The 21,008-nt window shown below is 48.2% G+C and overlaps 1 protein-coding gene across 3 annotated transcripts in view; it reads left to right on the top strand.

Annotated features, from left to right (window-relative positions):
- KMT2B (lysine methyltransferase 2B) overlaps positions 1 to 21,008 on the top strand; it is a 1,130,837-nt gene that overhangs the window by 835,033 nt on the left and 274,796 nt on the right. For all 3 annotated transcript variants that reach the window (XM_078655415.1, XM_078655416.1, XM_078655414.1), the window contains exon 26: positions 8,939 to 9,157. In XM_078655415.1, coding sequence (XP_078511541.1) covers positions 8,939 to 9,157 — 219 coding nt within the window. The remainder of the gene's footprint in view (positions 1 to 8,938; positions 9,158 to 21,008) is intronic.

Here is a 21,008-nt window from a genome sequence, read left to right as displayed (position 1 = left end):
TAAGTGTCACCTTAAAAATCACTACTGTAACAAACGCTTTTACATAACTGTTTACAGCATATGTCCCGGGACTGAATCTAGGATCCAGTCCTCTGGTTAGAAAAGTATTCTACAAAGTAACTAATTGCATTTAACTAAGAAATTCCAATTGAGCTCAATGTTGCATTGTGTTTGAAATTGTGTTGTCTTTTGCAACAAACTGTAACTATTGTATTCAAAGTAAAATAAAAGTAATCCATTCTGAGAAAGTATATTTTGATACCTTGTTGGTTCTAAAATAAAACTATCTTTTGATACAAAACAATTGGCCTAGAGTTCAGTTCTGGAGTGAGTGAGACTATTTGCTGACTGAGTGTGAACAACAAATGCACTGTCCTCTGATACTGCCTTGCTGCTCGACCAAGCTACCACTTTGGAGCGTAAGGTTATATCTAACTTTATCCTCTGCCAAAACTCTGGGTACTGTGGTTTCTGTACACTCTGTACCTTACTTGGGTCCAGTATATACAGAGTAACTTTCTTACAGGCCTCCACCAGAAAAAGAAAATACATGGATGGACATTGTGGGGAGAAGATTGGAGAAGGAGGCAGCAACACAGTGGCGCATTGCTAACTCAAATTCACTGTATAATAGATATGGCCACCAGCAGTGGAATGAGATAGAAGAATTGATTAGCAAACTTCCTGAGGAGGACAAAAAGAGGGCAAAATCTTGTCCAGGAAGGAAAAAATGTGGCCAACACCTGCCTAAAGTCTGGCGTAAATGCAGCAGATAATGCAAGTATGCAAATGTGCACAGGAACCATCCTCCGAAGGCACGCCTGGCTCAAAATTTCTGGTTTCAAGCAGGAAGTTTAAACATCCATTATTAACATATGTTCAATGGGGAAGCTCTATATGGCAAGGAAGTGGCAGAATCCCTTCAACAAATTAAAAAGGACAACGAACCTGCAAGGGCAATGGGAGCCCTACAGCAAAGAGGTTTGTTAAAAAGAGGAGGTTTCAGTGGCAGAAAAGCCCAGAGGTAGAGGCACCTTTGGTCAAGGGCAGCAAATACCACAACAATCCCAAGGACAGAACCAACACCAACACATTTGCCAACAGTCTAGCTACCGAGGTTGGCAACAACAACAAAAGCAGCCCTTTCGAGGAAGAGGCAATGGCAGAAGAAGAGGCCAATCCTCTAGAGGAAGAGGAAATGGGTCTAACTGAAAAATTCCAAAAAAGGACCCACACAAAACACTAGTTGGGGGGGGGGGTTATCCTTTTTCCACAGACAATAGAAAAGGATCACATATTACATTTGATAAAAAACAAATACTGCATAGACAAGAACACCACCTGCAAATCTGCCAAAAATAAAAAGATTAACAAAACCAGAACAAACACTGTCAAATGCAGAGATCAAAGAGCTATACCTCAAACAGGCAATAGATAAGGTACCACCTCAAGAATGGTTCAAAGGAAATTACTCACCATACTTCCTAGTACTCAAACAGGATCAAACTCTAAGACCAATCATGGACTTAAGATCCTAAACAAGTTCATACGAAACAACGCTTCAAAATGTGTACCCTCCGGGAAATAATCCCACAAATTCAAAAAGGGGATTACTTGGCAACAATTGATCTCAAGGACGCCTACCTACATATCCCTGTGAACAAAATACACAGAAAGTACCCAAGATTCCTTCACAACGAAACACACTACCATTTCAAGGTACTCCCCTTTGGCAAAAAAATCTGCTCGACGGGTGTTCACAAAGTGGCTAGCCGCAGTGGCGGCACAACTGAGAAAAGAAGGAATCCGCGTCTACCCCTATTTAGACGACTGGCTAATAAGGGGACACACGAAACAGAAATTTCACAATCCTGTTAAAAAAAAAATCAAATGCTACAAGACCTGGGTTTCTCAATAAACTACAAGAAATCTTCTACCGAACAAGAAAGAGAGAACCTTCCTAGGAGCAAGAACAAACGCAAAGGCTTACCCCACACAGGCCAGGTTACAAGCTATTCACAACGAAACAGCCCTCTGCCAGAGAGATCAGTCTCTGACCGTGAGGAGAATAATGAAACTTATCGGCATGATGGTATCATGCATCCCACTTATTCCTCATGCTCGCCTACCCATGCGCCCATTCCAAGAATGGCTTACCAACAGCTGGTCTCAAGCCACAGGAAGCTGGTAGGATCTAGTGGTTGTTACACACAGGGTGCGGGCACATACACAATGGTGGGCATCGAACAACCGAGCACAGGGGAGACCTTTCGGAACCCAACTCCATCGGTGACAATCACCACGGATGCATCCCTCAACGGATGGGGTGCACACTTCAACCAACTAAAAGTTCATGGTCAATAGAGCGACCAGGACTACACGAAACACATCAACTTCTTGGAGATAAACTATATTTCTGGTACTCCACGCATGCCAGAAACACATTCAGGGGAAGAACATCTTAATCCAAACAGACAATACAACAACAATGTTCTACATCATCAAAGAGGGTGAGACAAAGTCTTTTACCCTAAGCAAACTTGCATAGGAAATCTGGCAATGGGCAATACTTAAAAAGATCAATCTACACAGTACATCTACCAGCAGATCAACTGAGCAGACAAAACAACTGCTTGAACGAATGGGAGTTGAGGCAGAGTACAGTACAATATCTATTCAACATCTGGGGAACACCAGTAATAGATCAGTTCGCAACAATGCAGAACAAGAAATGCCAATGCTTTGCCTCACGCTTTCCACACAACCTGTCAAAGGGAAATACACTTTCACTCAATTGGTCACACATTTGCTCACGCCTTTCCACCAATACCCCTGATGCAAAGAGTGCTGAAAAAAGCTCAGGAACAAATGATTCTCATTGCCCCGCAATGGCCAAGACAAACATGGTACTCAACCCTCCTAGAACTATCCAAGGGAGAGATAGTCGGGATCAAAGCAGACAAAGACCTGCTAACCATGCAGCAGGGCCAGATTTTCCACCCAGAACCTGCGACACTACAGCTAGCAGCTTGGCGTCTGAGTACATAAATTGGGCATCTCAAAATCTGCCTCTGCAAATTGTGGCAGTTCTAAGGGAAACAAGGAAGCGCTCAACAAATAAAAGCTATACAGCAAAATGGAAGCGATACACTACATGGTGCACTGCTAACAAATAATTTAGTTCAATCAATACACAAGAAAAGTTATCACATATCTTGGACAGCAACATCAACTTTTCCAGCCTTAAAGTGCACCTTGCGGCAATAGTGGCATACACAAGAGGAAAATCATGCAAAAGCTTTTTTACAAGACCAGACATCAAAAGGTTCTTAGAAGGAGCAAAAAGAATAGCTCCACCAAGAGCTGTTTCCGTACCCACATGGAGCTTAGATACAGTACTTTCTCAACTAATGACAAAACCCTTCGAGCCCATGTATGCCACAGACCTCAAGCATATTACTCTAAAGACAGCCTTTCTCATTGATATAACATCACTATGAAGAGTAAGTGACCTACAAGCGTTAACAATACAAGAACCTACTTACAAATTCATAAGGATAAGCTAATCTTAAACCAAACCACAGTTCTTGCCAAAAGTGATATCTAAGTATCACTTAAATCAAAACATTCTACTGTCTGTTTTCTTCAAAGACCCAAAAACTAAAGGAGAGCGAAGCCTCCATACCCTGGATGTAAGGAGGGCTTTACTATACTATTTGCAAAAAACTGAACAAATCAGGAAGACGAAGGCAATTTTTTGTCGCCTATGCACACACCAACACAGGGTCAGTGATGACAAAAGCAACTATTGCAAGATGGGTAGTTCAAGCCATCCAATTATGTTATTCCAATGCCAAAAAGGAACTAACAATGCAACCAACAGCTCACTCCACTAGAAAGAAAGGAGCAACGCTAGCCTTTATGGCTAATGTACCCATTGATTCCATTTGTGCAGCAGCAACATGGGCATCACCACACACCTTTACAAGACATTATTGTGTGTGCATACAAATGAATAAGGAAGCTCAAATTGGACAAAGGGTGCTTCAACACCGGTTTGCAAGTTCTTCCTTGGGGGGGGGGGGGGGGGGGTATTGCTGTTTGGGCGGATCACTGCTCATGGAAGTCCCAGTCTCGAAGAGGGTTAAGGCAGACCGGTCCTCCGGGGTTCTAGAGGTTGCTGTCCTCAGGAGACGCCGGGATTTAGCAGGGGCAGGTTCAAGGAGCATCACGCCGGTAGGGCTGGGGCCAAGTCAGTTGATGTCCTTTTGTTAGCAGCTGCACGGCAGGTCTTCATCTTCTTGGTCTTCTTTATTGTTTCAAAATCGGGATCAGAGGAAGGAAGGTTCAGGGTGCCCTTAAATACAAAATTTAGGGGCGTTACAGATAGGGTGAGGTCAGGGACCAATGGGTCCCTGTCCTAGGGTGGGTACACCCCCTAACCTGCTCCTCTCTTGTGGGAGGGGGCAGGAGCCTAGCTGTGAGTGGGTAGGGCTCCCATCCTCAAGATGGCGGTAGCCCGGAGTCGTGCTTCACCTCGCCTCCTCCACCTGAGGGGTGGAGTTGGCAAAGGCTGGCACGGCACCTTTCCTGACGTAGGGTTTCCCGCCAGAGTGGGGGTCCGAACTGGTGTGGGACAGTTGCGGAGTACAGCAAGTGGTCTGGAGAAGCTCACAAAGGCCATGCCTTTGAAGCTTCCCCCTGCCCATCTTGGGGGAGGAGACCTAGCACCTGGCCAGGATGTGCATTGTTGCAGGCCCAGGAGAGCGAAGGGCTCTCCACCAAGTGGTCCAGGAACAGTTCTGCTGTGTGGCAGCCCAGGGGGCATCTATACTATGCCCTCTGTAGTGCATTTTACATTAAATCCCACACTGGCATCAGTGTGGGTTTAATGTGCTGAGAAGTTTGATATCAAACTTTTCAGTCTTCAGTGTAGCCATTATGGTACTGTGGAGTTTGTAATGACAACCTCCCAGCACCATATACTCTTAATGGCCTCACTGCACGTACAATGCCCAGGAATGGCCCTGGGTATTGTAGGGGCACAGGTCTTGTGCACCTGTTCCCACACCACTGGCATTTGGGACCCAGCTAGAGGGGTGACTGAGGTATGCCAGGGCAGTGGGGTTGTGGTCAGGGCACACAGAGTTGTGTGTCATGTCAACTCTTCACTTTGTTCTGCACCAAGTCACACGGCCTGCAAAGGCAGTGTGTGTCAGGGTGCAGGGCCCCTAAGGGTGGCACAATAAGTGCTTTAGTCCTTAGGGGTCTTCTCTGGTCACAATGCCCTGGGTACCCATGGTACCATTTACCAGGGGCTGACAGGTGGCCAGAGATGCCAATTGGGTTTTAGTTTCAACACAGTTTTAGGGAAGGAACACAGGCCACAGGCAATTCAGCAAAAAGTGGCGGCATTCCATGCAAGAAAGAGGGCACTTTCTCACAGAATAATGCTGCAAAACGAAATGGTTACCTACCAGTAGGAGTAGTTTTGCAGCTTGAAGAATTTTCTGGATTGATATGCGACCCACCCGGCCTCTCCCATAAGGAAAGCGAACAAGTGGCAAAGGATTATATTCGTATTTCTCAAACCATCCAAAGGATTACAAAAACAATAACAGAAAAAAGAATCCGAAGATGGCCACCACGCACGTTGACCTCCAGGATACCGTCTGACTTCACACAGGGGACGTACGTGGCACCAAATGGAGGACCTGGCTTGGCAGTTCGGGCTGGACTGTTCCCATGAGGCACAGGGTCAAGACTGATTTGCATATGGCTGGGTTCAAACTGGAATAGCATGGTGAGCAAAAAAACGATGGATTTAGGCCCAGATCTCTTTACTGGGGTGAATGTATGACCTTGTTCTGCATTCTTTCCATCAACTGTTTTTGCATTTGTCACCCCGAGTGGGTGGGGTATGCCCAGACGTGGGTACCGCGCTCTCCATGCCACTGGAATTAAGCTATCCTGGCTGAGGAGCGGAAGGGAAGACCTGGCTTGACAGTTCGAGTTGGTCTGTTCCCATGAGGCAGAGGGTCAAGACTAATTTGCATATGGCTGGGTTCAAACTGGCATGGCATGGTGAGCAAAAAAATTATGGATTTAGGCCGAGATCTCTGTACTGGGGTGAATGTATGACATTGTTCTGCATTCTGTCCATCAACTGTTGTTTTTGCACCAAATGGTCGACAGCGACCAAAACAAGAAGAAAAAAACAAAAAAAAACAGACTATTCCGGACCCAACCACTAGATGGCGGAATGATGCACAGCATGTGAAGCCGGAAAATTCTTCAAGCTGCAAAACTACTCCTACTGGAAGTAGCCATTTAGTTTCTTATCTGAGGAAGCTAGATTCAGGTGTTCCCCTAAATACTAGATTTAGGTGTGTTACAGGTTGGTAAAAGGTTGGGACCAATGGGTCCCTTCCCTGGGGTGGGTACACGCCCTATTATGCCACCCTCCAGTGGGAGGGGGGTATGCGTCTGTCCCTGCTTGGCTGAGTCCCCTATCTGCAAGATGGCGGGGACTGAGTTGTGCTTCACCTCGCCTCCCCCATCGAAGGGTTGGGGTTGGTGAAGGTGGGCAAACCTCCCTTCCTCACTTGGTTTACCCACTGGTTCTCCTGCCCAAAGAGGGGGTCAGAACCGGTGGGGACCAGTTGCTGGGAGCAACAAAAGGCCTGGGGAAGCTCACAAAGGCGGCAAGGCTTTGAAGCTTCTCCTTCGTGAATCCTGCCAGTCCTGGGGGAGGAGGCTTCGCACCTCGTCCCAGAGAGTAGCAGGCTTTCAGAAACATGTCTGGTGGTAGCAGCTGAAAGCAGCCACTCAGCCTGGACACTAGTGGTAGGCCGTTTTTCAGGGGGCATCTCTAAGATGCCTTCTGTATGCATTTTTCAATAAATCCCACACTGGCATCGCTGTGGGTTTAGTGTGCTGAGACGTTTGATACCAAATTACACAGTTTTCAGTGCTGCCATTATGGTACTGTTGAGTTCGTAATGACAAACTCCCAGCACCATATACTCTTAATGGCAGCACTGTGCTTATAATGCCTAAGAATTGACTTAGACACTCTAGGGGTACAGGGCTCATGCACCTGTGCCCTCACCATTAGAGGGTTGATTGATCTATGCCAGGGCACTGGGATGTGGGCATGGCACACAGGGATGGGTGCCCTGGCGACTCTTCACTTTGTTGTGCAAAAAAAGCGCAGCCTTGCAAAGGCAGTGTATGAGTGTAAAGGTACAGGGCTTCTAAGGGTGGCAATATAAGTGCTACAGGCCTTACCTGGTCACAGTGTCCTAGGTACCTGTGGCACCAGTTACCAGGGACTGACCTGTGGCCAGAGAGTGCCAATTGGGTTTTTCTTCAGTGCAGATTTTAGGAACAGAACATAGGCCCTTGGCACCTGATTGGCAGGAGCCCAGGGTATACCTACTAGAGTACATCAACAGTTTGGCAAAAAGTGGGGGCAACCAGGCAGAAAGAGGGCACTTTCTCACATTCTCTTAGTACAAGAAATGCTTAGCACTACCCTCTCTGATCAGCCTAAACTTCTCGCCCACACTACCACAAAAGAGGGCCCTAAGGATTAGTTTTGCCTCTGTAAACCAATAATGTTTGCCTGGCCTCTTTACATGGTGTACCTCATTTTGGTCCACTTTATAAAGAGCCAGCTTCCCACAACTGGCACTTTGCTTTTTCGGACTTGCAGTATTTTTTAGTGTGAAATGGATTCACAGACCCACCAGACCCACCTCCATGGCGGTGTTGCTTGGGTGTCTAATCTAGGTTAAGTAATCTGGGGCTAGAAGTCTGTCAGATGAACAAGTTACTTACCTTTAGTAACACCTTTTCTGGTGGAGACTAGCCACATATTTCACACTGACCCACCTTTCCTTCCCGCTCTAACAGATTTCATGGGTCAAAGTTGTTTCCAGCGCCCTCCTCCCTCTTTCGCCCCCCTTCCGCCCCAGTTTTCCACATGAGTGGTAAATGTTCCTTGTGGCTCCACGCTCCAGTCTGAAAATTTGTGAAAAGAAACTGATGTTAGCATGCTGGGGCTGGCACCTATATTTACAAAGTGCAAGCCACTTCCAGTGCAGAGAATGCCGCAGATGCCTTGCAGAGCCGGCGCGCAGGGATACTGCTCACAAAAATTATTCGGATCCAGTCTTACGCCTTGGGATAATTCTAAGTGCACTACAGAGTAAAAAACCCCAAGACTGTCAGCCCAAAAACTTGAGGGTAGTAGGGTAGTCATACAAAAAGGTCCTTTCCGACACGAAGTCTTGCAGACAGCTGTTGGGTGAAGATACAAAGGTAGAGGTTGGCAGGTTAGTGAAAGAAATTAGATCTGAGGAATGAGGGTACTGAAGTGTCTCCCTCCATTTAAACCTAGACAGAGGGAGGTGCCTGGATGAGGTGAATAACAAACTCCTTTTAAATAAGATGAGGTACGGGTTTGACACTCCTGCCTCAATAACCGAGGCAACAAGTTTTTTTTTTTTTAAAGGCGGTTAATGTGACCCTATCACAAAGTGCAAAGGATATGAGAATGGGAAAAAATTGCTGATTTTGAAAATTTATAGCATTTAATCCACATTTTTGGAAAGACAATCTTGAATTGGTTTATGCTAAAATGAATATTCCCATTTCTACTCTAATACTAATCTGATAGTGTCTTTTGTAGATAATTGTTCTTGGAATTGTTTTTGTATGAATCACATACACTCCTCTGCACACCTCAGTTGCTCTCGTACTATACATAGTGTAATCACCCTGCATCTAGACAGAGGTTAGACCAGAATACACCCCCAACACGGAACGTTATGCTTACCTTCACGCTGTGCTAAAAAAAAAAAGTCAGACAGCCTTGCATTTGAGTGGACAACTGTGTACTCTTTAATGAATTGATCCAACTTTCTCATTTCAGACCTGTTTCTGTTGGACGAGCACATCCAGTCCAATGCGTCCAGTTGTCTCCCCATGAAGCCACATGCTCCCTTGCCAAATCCTGGGAGAGTGCCACCTGCAGAACCCACTTCCACGACGCCTGCTCCCCGGTGCTTCCCCAGAGCACGCATCAAGGTGCCCAACTATTCACCATCAAGGCGTCCACTGGGAGGCTCCTCACGGCCCCTTCCATCACCAGGTGAATGCACCCTGTTTCAACTGTTTGAAGAAATACTGGGATCTTTTTCTCTCAGATGGAGTATATAGTTGCATACTGTTATGTTATAGAATTTTGAAAAGCGCACATTCACCGAAAGGTCTCTTGGTGCTAAAACTACAGAAGCGATGATCACTTGTTTAAGAGCCTCAAAGGAAAGCATACTCCCAATCTTTCTAATTTTGTGGAGTTGAAAACAACAAGCTAAAACAGTGGCCCGTGTAAGATCGTGCCCTCCTTTTAGGTCTCGCTGAACCAACGCGTATGCGTTGTTCAGCGAGAGTATAGTAAAGGACTTTTAAAAATGCTCCCAAAGTCTGCAGGCGGATCGGGTACAGTGCACGTGCGTTGGGCGCGCGCACCATTTGTACGCCTGCAGTCTTGGGAAGTAATTTCACGGCCGCTTTGATGGTCTCAGTGAGCCGCGCGGCCACTGAGAACATCAAAGCGGCCGCAAAATTGCTCACCATTTGTCACCCCCTCCCTTCCTGCTGGCATTCCCCCCTCCCCTCTCACCCAGTCCTTGTTTCCCTTGTTTTTATAGTACATCACACCACAAATCTCACATTTTCTCTTCAAGTCCCGCAAATTGGACCATTTTCTTTTAAACTTCTTGACAGGAGTCTCGTTCACACCTGGAATTCGCCATTGCAGCGAGAAACTGCTTTAAATGGCACTGATTTACGTTTTGGGCATTGTGTACACTCCGTTTGATGTAACCAGGTTCCAAAATATGTATGTCTGTGTGTTCTTTGACAGTGCGTTTGTTTGAGCACTCTAACAGTTTTTGTCAATGTGCGTGTACTGCTTGCTGTAAAACCATTTCAAAGTGCAGTTCATCACTTACCAGCAAGTACACAATTTAAGCCACTTTCTTAAAGCAGCGCCCACCCCTACCTGCCACAGAGCTCTCAATTGTTCCAGGTTCACCCTCCACACACACACACAACCCCCCCCCCCACACACACAGCCCCCCCCCACACACACAACCCCCCACACACACAACCCCCCCCCCACACACACAACCCCCCCCACACACACACAACCCCCCCCACACACACAACCCCCCCACACACAGACAACCCCCCACACAGACAACCCCCCACACAGACAACCCCCCCCACACACAACCCCCACACACAACCCCCCACACAACCCCCCCACACAACCCCCCCCACACAACCCCCCCACACAACCCCCCACACACACAACCCCCCACACACACAACCCCCCACACACACAACCCCCCACACACACAACTCCCCCCCACACAACTCCCCCCCCACACACAACCCCCACACACACAACCCTCCACACACACAACCCCCCCCACACACACAACCCCCCCACACACAACCCCCCCCACACACAACCCCCCCCACACACACAACCCCCCACACACACAACCCCCCACACACACAACCCCCCACACACACAACCCCCCACACACACACAACCCCCCCCCCACACACACAACCCCCACACACACAACCTCCCCACACACAACCTCACACAACACCACACACACAGCCCCACATACACACATGCACGATCCCCCACACACGCGCAGCCCCACACACGCGCAGCCCCACATGCGCGCAGCCCCACACGCGCAACCCCACACGCGCGCAACCCAACACACCCCACACACACCCAACACCCCCACACACACCCAACACCCCCACACACACCCAACACCCCCACACACACCCAACACCCCCACACACACCCAACACCCCCACACACACCCAACACCCCCACACACACCCAACACCCCCACACACACACCCAACCCCCCACACACCCAACCCCCCACACACCCAACACCCCCACACCCCCCCACACACACCCACCCCCCCACACACACCCACACCCCCCCCACACACCCACCCCCCACACACACCCACACCCCCCACACACACACCCACACCCCCCCCACACACAACCCCCACACACACACAACCGTCCCACACACACACACAACCGTCCCACACACACAACCGTCCCCCACACACACACAACCGTCCCCCACACACACACAACCGTCCCACACACACACACAACCGTCCCACACACACACACAACCGTCCCACACACAACCGTCCCACACACCCCCCCACACACACAACCGTCCCACACACACAACCGTCCCACACACACAACCGTCCCACACACACAACCCCCCCACACACACACAACCCCCCCACACACACACAACCCCCCCACACACACAACCCTCCCACACACACAACCCTCCCACACACACAACCCCCCCACACACACAACCCCCCCACACACACAACCCTCCCACACACACAACCCCACACACACAACCCCACACACACAACCCCACACACACAACCCCCCCACACACAACGCCCCCACACCCAACCCCCCACACCCAACCGCCCACACCCAACCCCCCACACCCAACCCCCCACACCCAACCCCCCACACCCAACCCCCCAAACATACACAACCCCCCAAACACACACAACACGACACACACAACCCCACACACACACACAACCCCACACACACACAACCCCACACACACACAACCCCACACACACACAACCCCACACACACAACCCCACACACACCCAACCCCCCCCACACACCCAACCCCCCCCACACACCCAACACCCCCACACACCCACACACCCACCCCCCCACACACACCCACCCCCCCCACACACACACAACCCCCCCACACACACACAACCCCCCCACACACACACACAACCCCCCCACACACACACACAACCCCCACACAACTCCCACACACACACACAACCGTCCCACACACACAACCGTCCCACACACACACACAACCATCCCACACACAACCGTCCCACACACAACCGTCCCACACACAACCGTCCCACACACAACCGTCCCACACACAACCGTCCCACACACCCCCCACACACACACAACCGTCCCACACACACAACCGTCCCACACACACAACCGTCCCACACACACAACCCCCCCACACACACACACAACCCTCCCACACACACAACCCTCCCACACACACAACCCTCCCACACACACAACCCTCCCACACACACAACCCTCCCACACACACAACCCCACACACACAACCCCCCACACACAACCCCCCAAACACACACAACACGACACACACAACCCCCCAAACACACACAACACGACACACACAACCCCACACACACACACACAACCCCACACACACACACACAACCCCACACACACACACACAACCCCACACACACACACACAACCCCACACACACACAACCCCACACACACACAACCACACAACCACACACACACACACACACACAACCCCACACACAACCCCCCACACACACAACCCTCCCACACACACAACCCTCTCACACACACAACCCTCTCACACACAACCCTCCCACACACACAACCCCACACACACAACCCCCCACACACAACCCCTCAAACACACACAACACGACACACACAACCCCCCAAACACACACAACACGACACACACAACCCCACACACACACACACAACCCCACACACACACACACAACCCCACACACACACACACAACCCCACACACACACACACAACCCCACACACACACAACCCCACACACACACAACCACACAACCACACACACACACACACACACAACCCCACACACAACCCCCCACACACACAACCCTCCCACACACACAACCCTCTCACACACACAACCCTCTCACACACAACCCTCCCACACACACAACCCTCCCACACACACAACCCTCCCACACACACAACCCTCCCACACACAACCGTCCCACACACACAACCGTCCCACACACACACAACCGTCCCCCACACACACAACACCCCCCACACACACAACACCCCCCACACACACAACACCCCACACACACACAACACCCCCCACACACACAACACCCCCCACACACACAACACCCCCCACACACACAACCCCCCACACACACAACCCCCCCCACACACACAACCCCCCCACACACACACAACCCCCCCACACACACACAACCCCCCCCCACACACACAACCCCCCCACACACACACAACCCCCCACACACACACAACCCCCCACACACACACAACCCCCCCACACACACAACCCCCCCCACACACAACCCCCCCCCACACACACACACAACCCCCCCACACACAACCCCCCCACACACACACACAACCCCCCCACACACAACCCCCCCCACACACACACACAACCCCCCCCACACACACACAACCCCCCCCACACACACACAACCCCCCCCCCCACACACACACAACCCCCCCCACACACACACACAACCCCCCCCCACACACACACACAACCCCCCCCCACACACACACACAACCCCCCCCCCCACACACACACACACACAACCCCCCACACACACACACACACAACCCCCCACACACACACACACACAACCCCCCCCACACACACACAACCCCCCACACACACACACAACTCCACACACAACCACACTGTGAGAAAGTGCCATCTTTCTTGCATTGGTATGCTCCCACTTTTTTCTGAACTGCTGATGTGCTTTGACTGAGTGTGCCTGTGTTCCTTAACCTAATACTGTGCTGAAACTAAAAACCCAATTGGCATCTCTGGCCACCTGTCAGCCCTTAGTAAATGGTACCCAGGTCATGGCGACCAGAGAAGAACCCCACAGCACCATAATGGCTACACTGAAGACTGTCAAGTTTGGTACCAAACTTCTCAGCACATTAAACCCGCACTGATGCCAGTGTGGGATTTCATGTAAAATCCACCAGAGGGCATCTTAGAGATGCCCTCTGAAACCCTAAGAGTGGCTGTAGAGGCTGCCACACAGCAGACATGTTGCTGGTCTCCTGGGCCTGCAACAATGCACATCCTGGGCGAGGTGCTAGGTCTCCTCCCCCAGGATGGCCAGGGGGAAGCTTCAAAGGTATGCCGTCTCTGTGAGCTTCTCCAGACCATTTTCTGTACCCAGCAACTGGCCCCTACCAGTTCTAACCCCCACTCTGGCGGGAAAAACTACGTCAGGAAGGGGGGGGTGCCAGCCTGTGCCAACCCCACTCCCCAGGTGGGGGAGACGAGGTGAAGCGCGACCCCGGGCTCCGGCCATCTTGTAGATGGGGAGCCCTGCCCAATCCCAGCTAGGCTCCTGCCCCCCTCCCACAGGAGAGGAGCAGGCTAGGGGGTGTACTCACCCCAGGACAGGGACCCATTGGTTCCTGTCCTTGCCCTACCTGCAACGCCCCTAAAATTCAGTATTTAAAAACAATCTGAGGATGGAGAAGATTCCCATGCGCACTGTAGTCGAAGACTCTTCCAGGACAACAAGGTGCAATCATCCGGACCCAACACTAGGCGGCGATCTATGCACACATATGAATGTCAGCAGACCTACATGCCAAGAACAGATGCATACTGGTAAGCAGCATATTCCATTTAGGGGCTCCCTGAACCTTCCTTCTTCAAATCCCGAAAGAATAAAAGAAGAAAGAAGATCAAAAGGAAGAAGACCCGCCGTGCAGCTGCTAACAGGACGACAACAACGGACTTGGCCCCAGCCCTACCGGCCTGTCGATCCTGGAACCTGCTCCTGCCTAACTTACCGGCGACTCCTGCGGACAGCAACCTTGGGACTCCCAGAGGACCTGCCTGCCTTGACTCTCCTAAAGACTGGGACTCCCATCAGCAGAGGCTCTGCTGCAACAACCCCCCCTGGTGCCAGCCAGGAAGCTCCGGACCAGCCCACTCTGCACCCGCCGAGCCCGGGCCGTGCCCCACCGAACCAAGACTACGAGGACGTCCCCCCGGCGACTGGGACCCGAAGTCCAGTGCCCATAGACCCTCCTCGACAAACGAGACAACGCCTGCAGACTCAGAACCAGGGGCCACCCCAACCGCGACCAGCTGTGAGGGTAAGCTTTTACCGACACCCAAAGACACCCCTGCACCCGGCGTCCTGCAGCCCACTGTGCCTCCCTTTCGGGTTTGTGCTCCAAGATCCCAACTTACCTCTCGAAGTGCTGGTCGCCCCTGGCGAGTCTCCGGCCCGAGCCTGCAGCCTTTGTTCCTTTTTGACCTTTCCCATTGGATAACATTGAGCGCCTGACGACTCAAGAGCACCCTGCACCCAGCCGCCCGAGTGCCGCTGGCTGTGCCACCCTAGTCCTATTCTACTTCACCCCCCCCTTGCCCTGAGCAACTGATCAGGAGCCCACCTCCCACAGCCGCGTAGCCTGCTAGCCAGCAGCCACCAACCGAAGGCCCCCCTTTCCCTCATTGGATATCATTGGGCCTAACTACCTCTGCACCAGGCCGCTCCTGTGCTGCTGGGGCTGAACAAACTGTACTTACCTGACCCTGGGAGGCCCCTGACCCCCAGAACCTTAGCTTCACCAGCCAAGTACTCACATGGAAACCGGAACTCACTGACCTGCCATTGGATAACATTGACCAATTTTGACTCGAACATTTTCTAAGTGTGAAGTTTTGGAAACTGAAAATATTCATCTAAAATCAGCCGAATTCCGAAGTACTTACCTATGAGCAGGGGAGAAGCCAGTACTGTACCTTGCAGCCCAGTACTGAACCGCAAAAGTAATCCTTAACGGGTTTACTAGTAATCTGTATTTTCTCCATAGGAACCCATTGTCTTCTTTGATATGAAATTTCTTGTCTACTTTTGAGAATTTGAAATATTCTTTAAAAATCATACGAAATACTGAAACGCAATTACCTACCTGTTTTAAGTTAAGATTCCAGGGCTGGCCTTAGGAGCCCAGTACTGGATTACACAAATAACGTGATCGTACTTTAACTGCAACCTGAATTTTCTCCCATCGAATAACATTGCCAGATTTTCGTTGAAAAGTTTCTAAGTGTGAACTTTTAAAACCGTATCTGTACTTTAATCAACTACTTTTATGGTAACAATTCATTGAGCTCAATGCTAAAGTGTGTCTAGACTTCTGTACCTAATGTGTTCACCAACTTCATTGCTTCCTTGCAAAGTAATTACATGAGAGTTCTCATATCTAGCAAAGTATATTTTTATGCCTGTTGGTTCTTAAAATAAAACAACTATATCTTTGGATATAACAACCATTGACCTGGCGTTCAGTATTTGAGTGTTGAAATCCTTTGCTGACTTGAATGTGTACAACAAATGCTTTGCACTGCCCTCTTGTACTGCCTTACTGCTCGACCAAGCTACCACTTTTGAGAGTAAGGCCAGTCCTGACTTTAACCTCTGTTTTACCTTTGGGGTTTGTGGACTCTATACATACTGTACTTCATTATAGTCCAGTATATATCGAGCCACTTTCTCACACACAACCCCACACACACCACACGCACCGCACCACACGCACCTCACCACAACGCACGCACCACAACGCACGCACCACACCGCACCACACTGCACCACACGCACCACACACACACACACACCACCCCACACACACAACCCCACACACACCACCCCACACACACACCACCCCACACACACACCACCCCACACACACACACACACACACACACCACCCCACACACACACACACACACCACCCCACACACACACACCACCCCACACACACACACAACCCCACACACAAACCACCCCACACACACACACAACCCCCCACACACACAGCCCCCCCACACACAACCCCCCCACACACACAACCCCCCACAACACACAACCCCCCCACAAGCACAACCACCCCACAAGCACAACCACACAACCCCACACACCCCACACACACAACCCCTCACACACATAACCACACAACCCCACACACACAAACCCCCCACACACACAACCACAACCCCCACCACACAACCCACCACACAACCCCCCACACAAAACCAAAAAGCCCACACACAACCCCACGCACACAAAACCACAACCCCACGCACACAAAACCACAACCCCACACACAAAACCACAACCCCACACACAAAACCACAACCCCACACAAAAAACCCCAACCCCCCACACACAACCCCCCACACCACGCAACCCCACACCACACAACCCCCCCACACAACCACAACCCCACACACGCACAACCACAACCCTCCCCCACACATCACTCCCCCACACATCACTCCCCCACACATCCCTCCCCACACAACCTCACACACAACCCCCACACACAACCCCCCCACAAACCCCCCCACACAACCCCCCCACACAACCCCACCACACACAACCCCCCACACACAACCCCACACACACACAACCCCACACACACAACCACACACCAGGATAGCTAAACATAGCATAGCAAAAAAAACATAACATAGCATCACAAAACATAGCATAGCAAAGCAAAACATAGCATAGTATAACAAAACACAACAAAGTATAACAAAACACAACAAAACATAGCATCGCATAACAGCCTATCAAAACATAGCCTATCAAAACATAGCCTATCAAAACAAAGCATAGCATGACAAAACATAGCATAGCATAACAAAGCATAGCATATTGCAACAAGACAGAACATAGCATAGCAAAACGCAACAAAACATAGCACAACAAAACATAGCATAACATAGCAAAACAAAATAAAGCATAGCATTGCAAAACAAAGCATAGCATGACCAAACATAGCATAACATAGCATAACAAAGCATAGCATAGCAAAACACAACACAACACAACATAGCATAGCATAACATAAAACATAGCATAACAAAACACAACATAGCATAACAAAACATAGCACAACATAGCATAACACAGCATAGCATAACACAACATAGCATAGCATAACACAACATAGCATAGCATAACACAACATAGCATAGCATAACAACACATAGCATAACACAGCATAGCATAACACAACACAGAATAGCATAGCATAACACAACACAGAATAGCATAACACAGCATAGCATAACACAACATAGCATAACAAAATAAAGCAAAGCATACATAACACAACAAAACATAGCTTAGCAAAACATAGCATAGCAGAGTATAACAAAACATAGCATAGTATAACAAAGCAAAAGATATCCTAGCAGCAAAAAATAGCATAACAAAACATAGCATAACAAAATATAGCATAACAAAACACAACATAGCATAACAAAACAAAACAGCATAACAAAACACAACAAAGCTTAGCATAGCAAAACAAAGCTTAGCATAACAAAACCTAGCATAACAAAACAAAACATAGCATAACAAAGCATAGCATGGCATATCATCACAAAACATAGCATAACAAAACATAGCATAGCATATAATATAGCATAGCACAACAAAGCATAGCATAACAAAACACAACAAAACGTAGCATAACAAAATATAGCATAGCATAATGAAACACACCAAAACATAGCATAGGATAACAAAACATAGCATAACAAGACATAGCATAGCAAAACATAACATAACAAAGCATAGCATGACAAAACACAACGAAACATAGCATAACAAAACTTAGCATAACATAGCAAAACATAGCATCGCATACCAAACACAACAAAGCATAGCATTACAAAACACAACAAAACATAGCATAGCATAACAAAGCATAGGATAGCAAAACATAGCATAACAAAACAAAGGATAACAAAACACAACACCCAGCGTAGCAAAACACAGCAAAGCATAGCATAACAAAACACACCATAGCATAGCAAAGCATAGCAAAACATATCATAGTATAGCAAAACATAGCATATCAAACCAAACAAAACCGCATAGCATAGCAAAACATAGCATAACAAAACATAGCACAAGAAAACATAGCACAAGAAAGCATAGCAAAGCATAGCATAATAAAACACAGCACAACAAAACATAGCATAGCATAACAAAGTTTAGCATAGCAAAACACAGCATAGCATAACAAAACATAGCATAGCATTAGAAAATATAGCATAACAAAACAAAGCATAGGATAGCAAAATAAAACAGCATAGCGTAACAAAACATAGCATAGCAAAACACAACAAAGCATAGCATAACAAAACAGCATAACATAACATAGCAAAACAAAACAGCATAGTATAACAAAACATACATAGCAGAACAAAATGCAACAAAACATAGCAGAACATAACAAAACAAAGCATAACATAACAAAACATAGTAAAACACAACAAAAGAGGTAATGATAAGAAATAACCTGGGGGATTCCTTCCGGCATATGGTGAAAGAGATCTATAAGACCCCAAGATCCAAAATTTTGGTGAACGGAGATTTAACTAACAACATAAGAATCGAAAGAGGCACAAGGCTCTCTCGCCATTATTATTCAATTTGTACATTGAACCATTAGCAAGTATGCTTAGGGAAAATGAAAAAATACTTCCATTCAAACACCAGGAGTGGTCCAAAAAAGTGACCTTATATGCGGATGACTTAATGATTTTTACTAACGATTACGAGTCCTCCATGCCCGAAATCAAAACCATTCTTGAGAATTTTGGGAAAATTTCAGGCTATTTGGTAAACCACTCAAAAACAGAGATTGTCTTGGAACACTAACTTCACCAACCAAAACATCAAGAAAGAAATTAAATATTTAGGGTAGTTCATGACCTGGAAAAAATCTCACAGATAAACTTAAACAGAGTGGCAGGCGAAGTAAGAAAGCTCTTAAAGACTTGGACTACCCTCCCCTTAAGCCTTATAGGCAGATCAAACATCATTAAAATGTCTATTCTTCCGAAATATACATACCTGTTCAATACAATACCGCTTGAATTAAAAAAAAAGTCACTGACGAAATTACAAGGAGAAATCTCAAGTTTTATTTGGGCCTCCAAAGGAATCAGAATATCGTGGAACCCTAAACATTTCGTATTATAGCCCTCTAGCTCCTATATGGGACTCCCCAGGCACCCCAGAATGCCTTAAAGACAGTCTGGCAAATCCTCTGAAAACGGCCAACATAGAACATTGGGGACAATTACTGAGGACGTCAACACTGATATCTTGGGAAGATCTCCAAGCAATTACAAATTTCAGCATCTCCAAATTTAAATACTACCAGCTAGCCAGCTGGGCAAAAACCCTCACAAAACATGAAAAGGATACCGAAGAACTGGAAAGAGAAATGAAGAAAGTTTTCCCATAAAGAAAGAGATAGCCAGATGGTACTGGGTCCTAACAACCTCAGGAGATGAAGATGCCCAGATAGAATCAATTTGGGGAAGAGATCTACAAACTCCAAATCTTGAAGAAGTTTGGCTAAAGTCAATTGAGAAGTGCTGGGGCACACTAAAATCAGCAGCGTTAAAGAGAAATCATCTCTTCACAATCCATAGGGCTTATTGGACCCCCAAAAAACTGTCCAAATTTAAAGGTGCACAAACAAGGAAATGTCCGAAATGTGGAGAGGAAAGGGCAGATGATATTCACATTTTTAAAGACTGCCCTTCCCTCACTGAGTTCTGGAACGAAGTGGGTAAGATCTTGAGCGCGATCCTACATCAGAAACTAACTGTAAGTACCATCCTTGTTTTGTTTGGGATTGATAACAACAATATAGGAGCGGGTAGTCTAACAAATATGCAAGAAAACCTGGTTTTTGTAATGATACTTCTTGCAAGAAGGGAGATATGCATTAAGTGGGTAGGCTCATCACCCCCCACGGTTGGTGAATGGAGGAATTCAGTCATGAAAATAAACAAACTAGACAGAAGGGGAAAGCAATCCAATAGAATTAACTTTTGGAAAATATGGGAAAATCACTTTAACCCTATTAACTAATGGCCGAGATGGAACAATGATCCTATGATTAAGCGATGGAAACTTCTGTGGATGAAAATAATT

The sequence above is a fragment of the Lissotriton helveticus genome, chromosome 7, assembly GCF_964261635.1.
Source record: "Lissotriton helveticus chromosome 7, aLisHel1.1, whole genome shotgun sequence".
In the NCBI taxonomy this organism is placed as follows: domain Eukaryota; kingdom Metazoa; phylum Chordata; class Amphibia; order Caudata; family Salamandridae; genus Lissotriton; species Lissotriton helveticus.
Note: the sequence above shows the minus strand (reverse complement) of the source record. Positions and strands in the feature narration are given on the sequence as shown.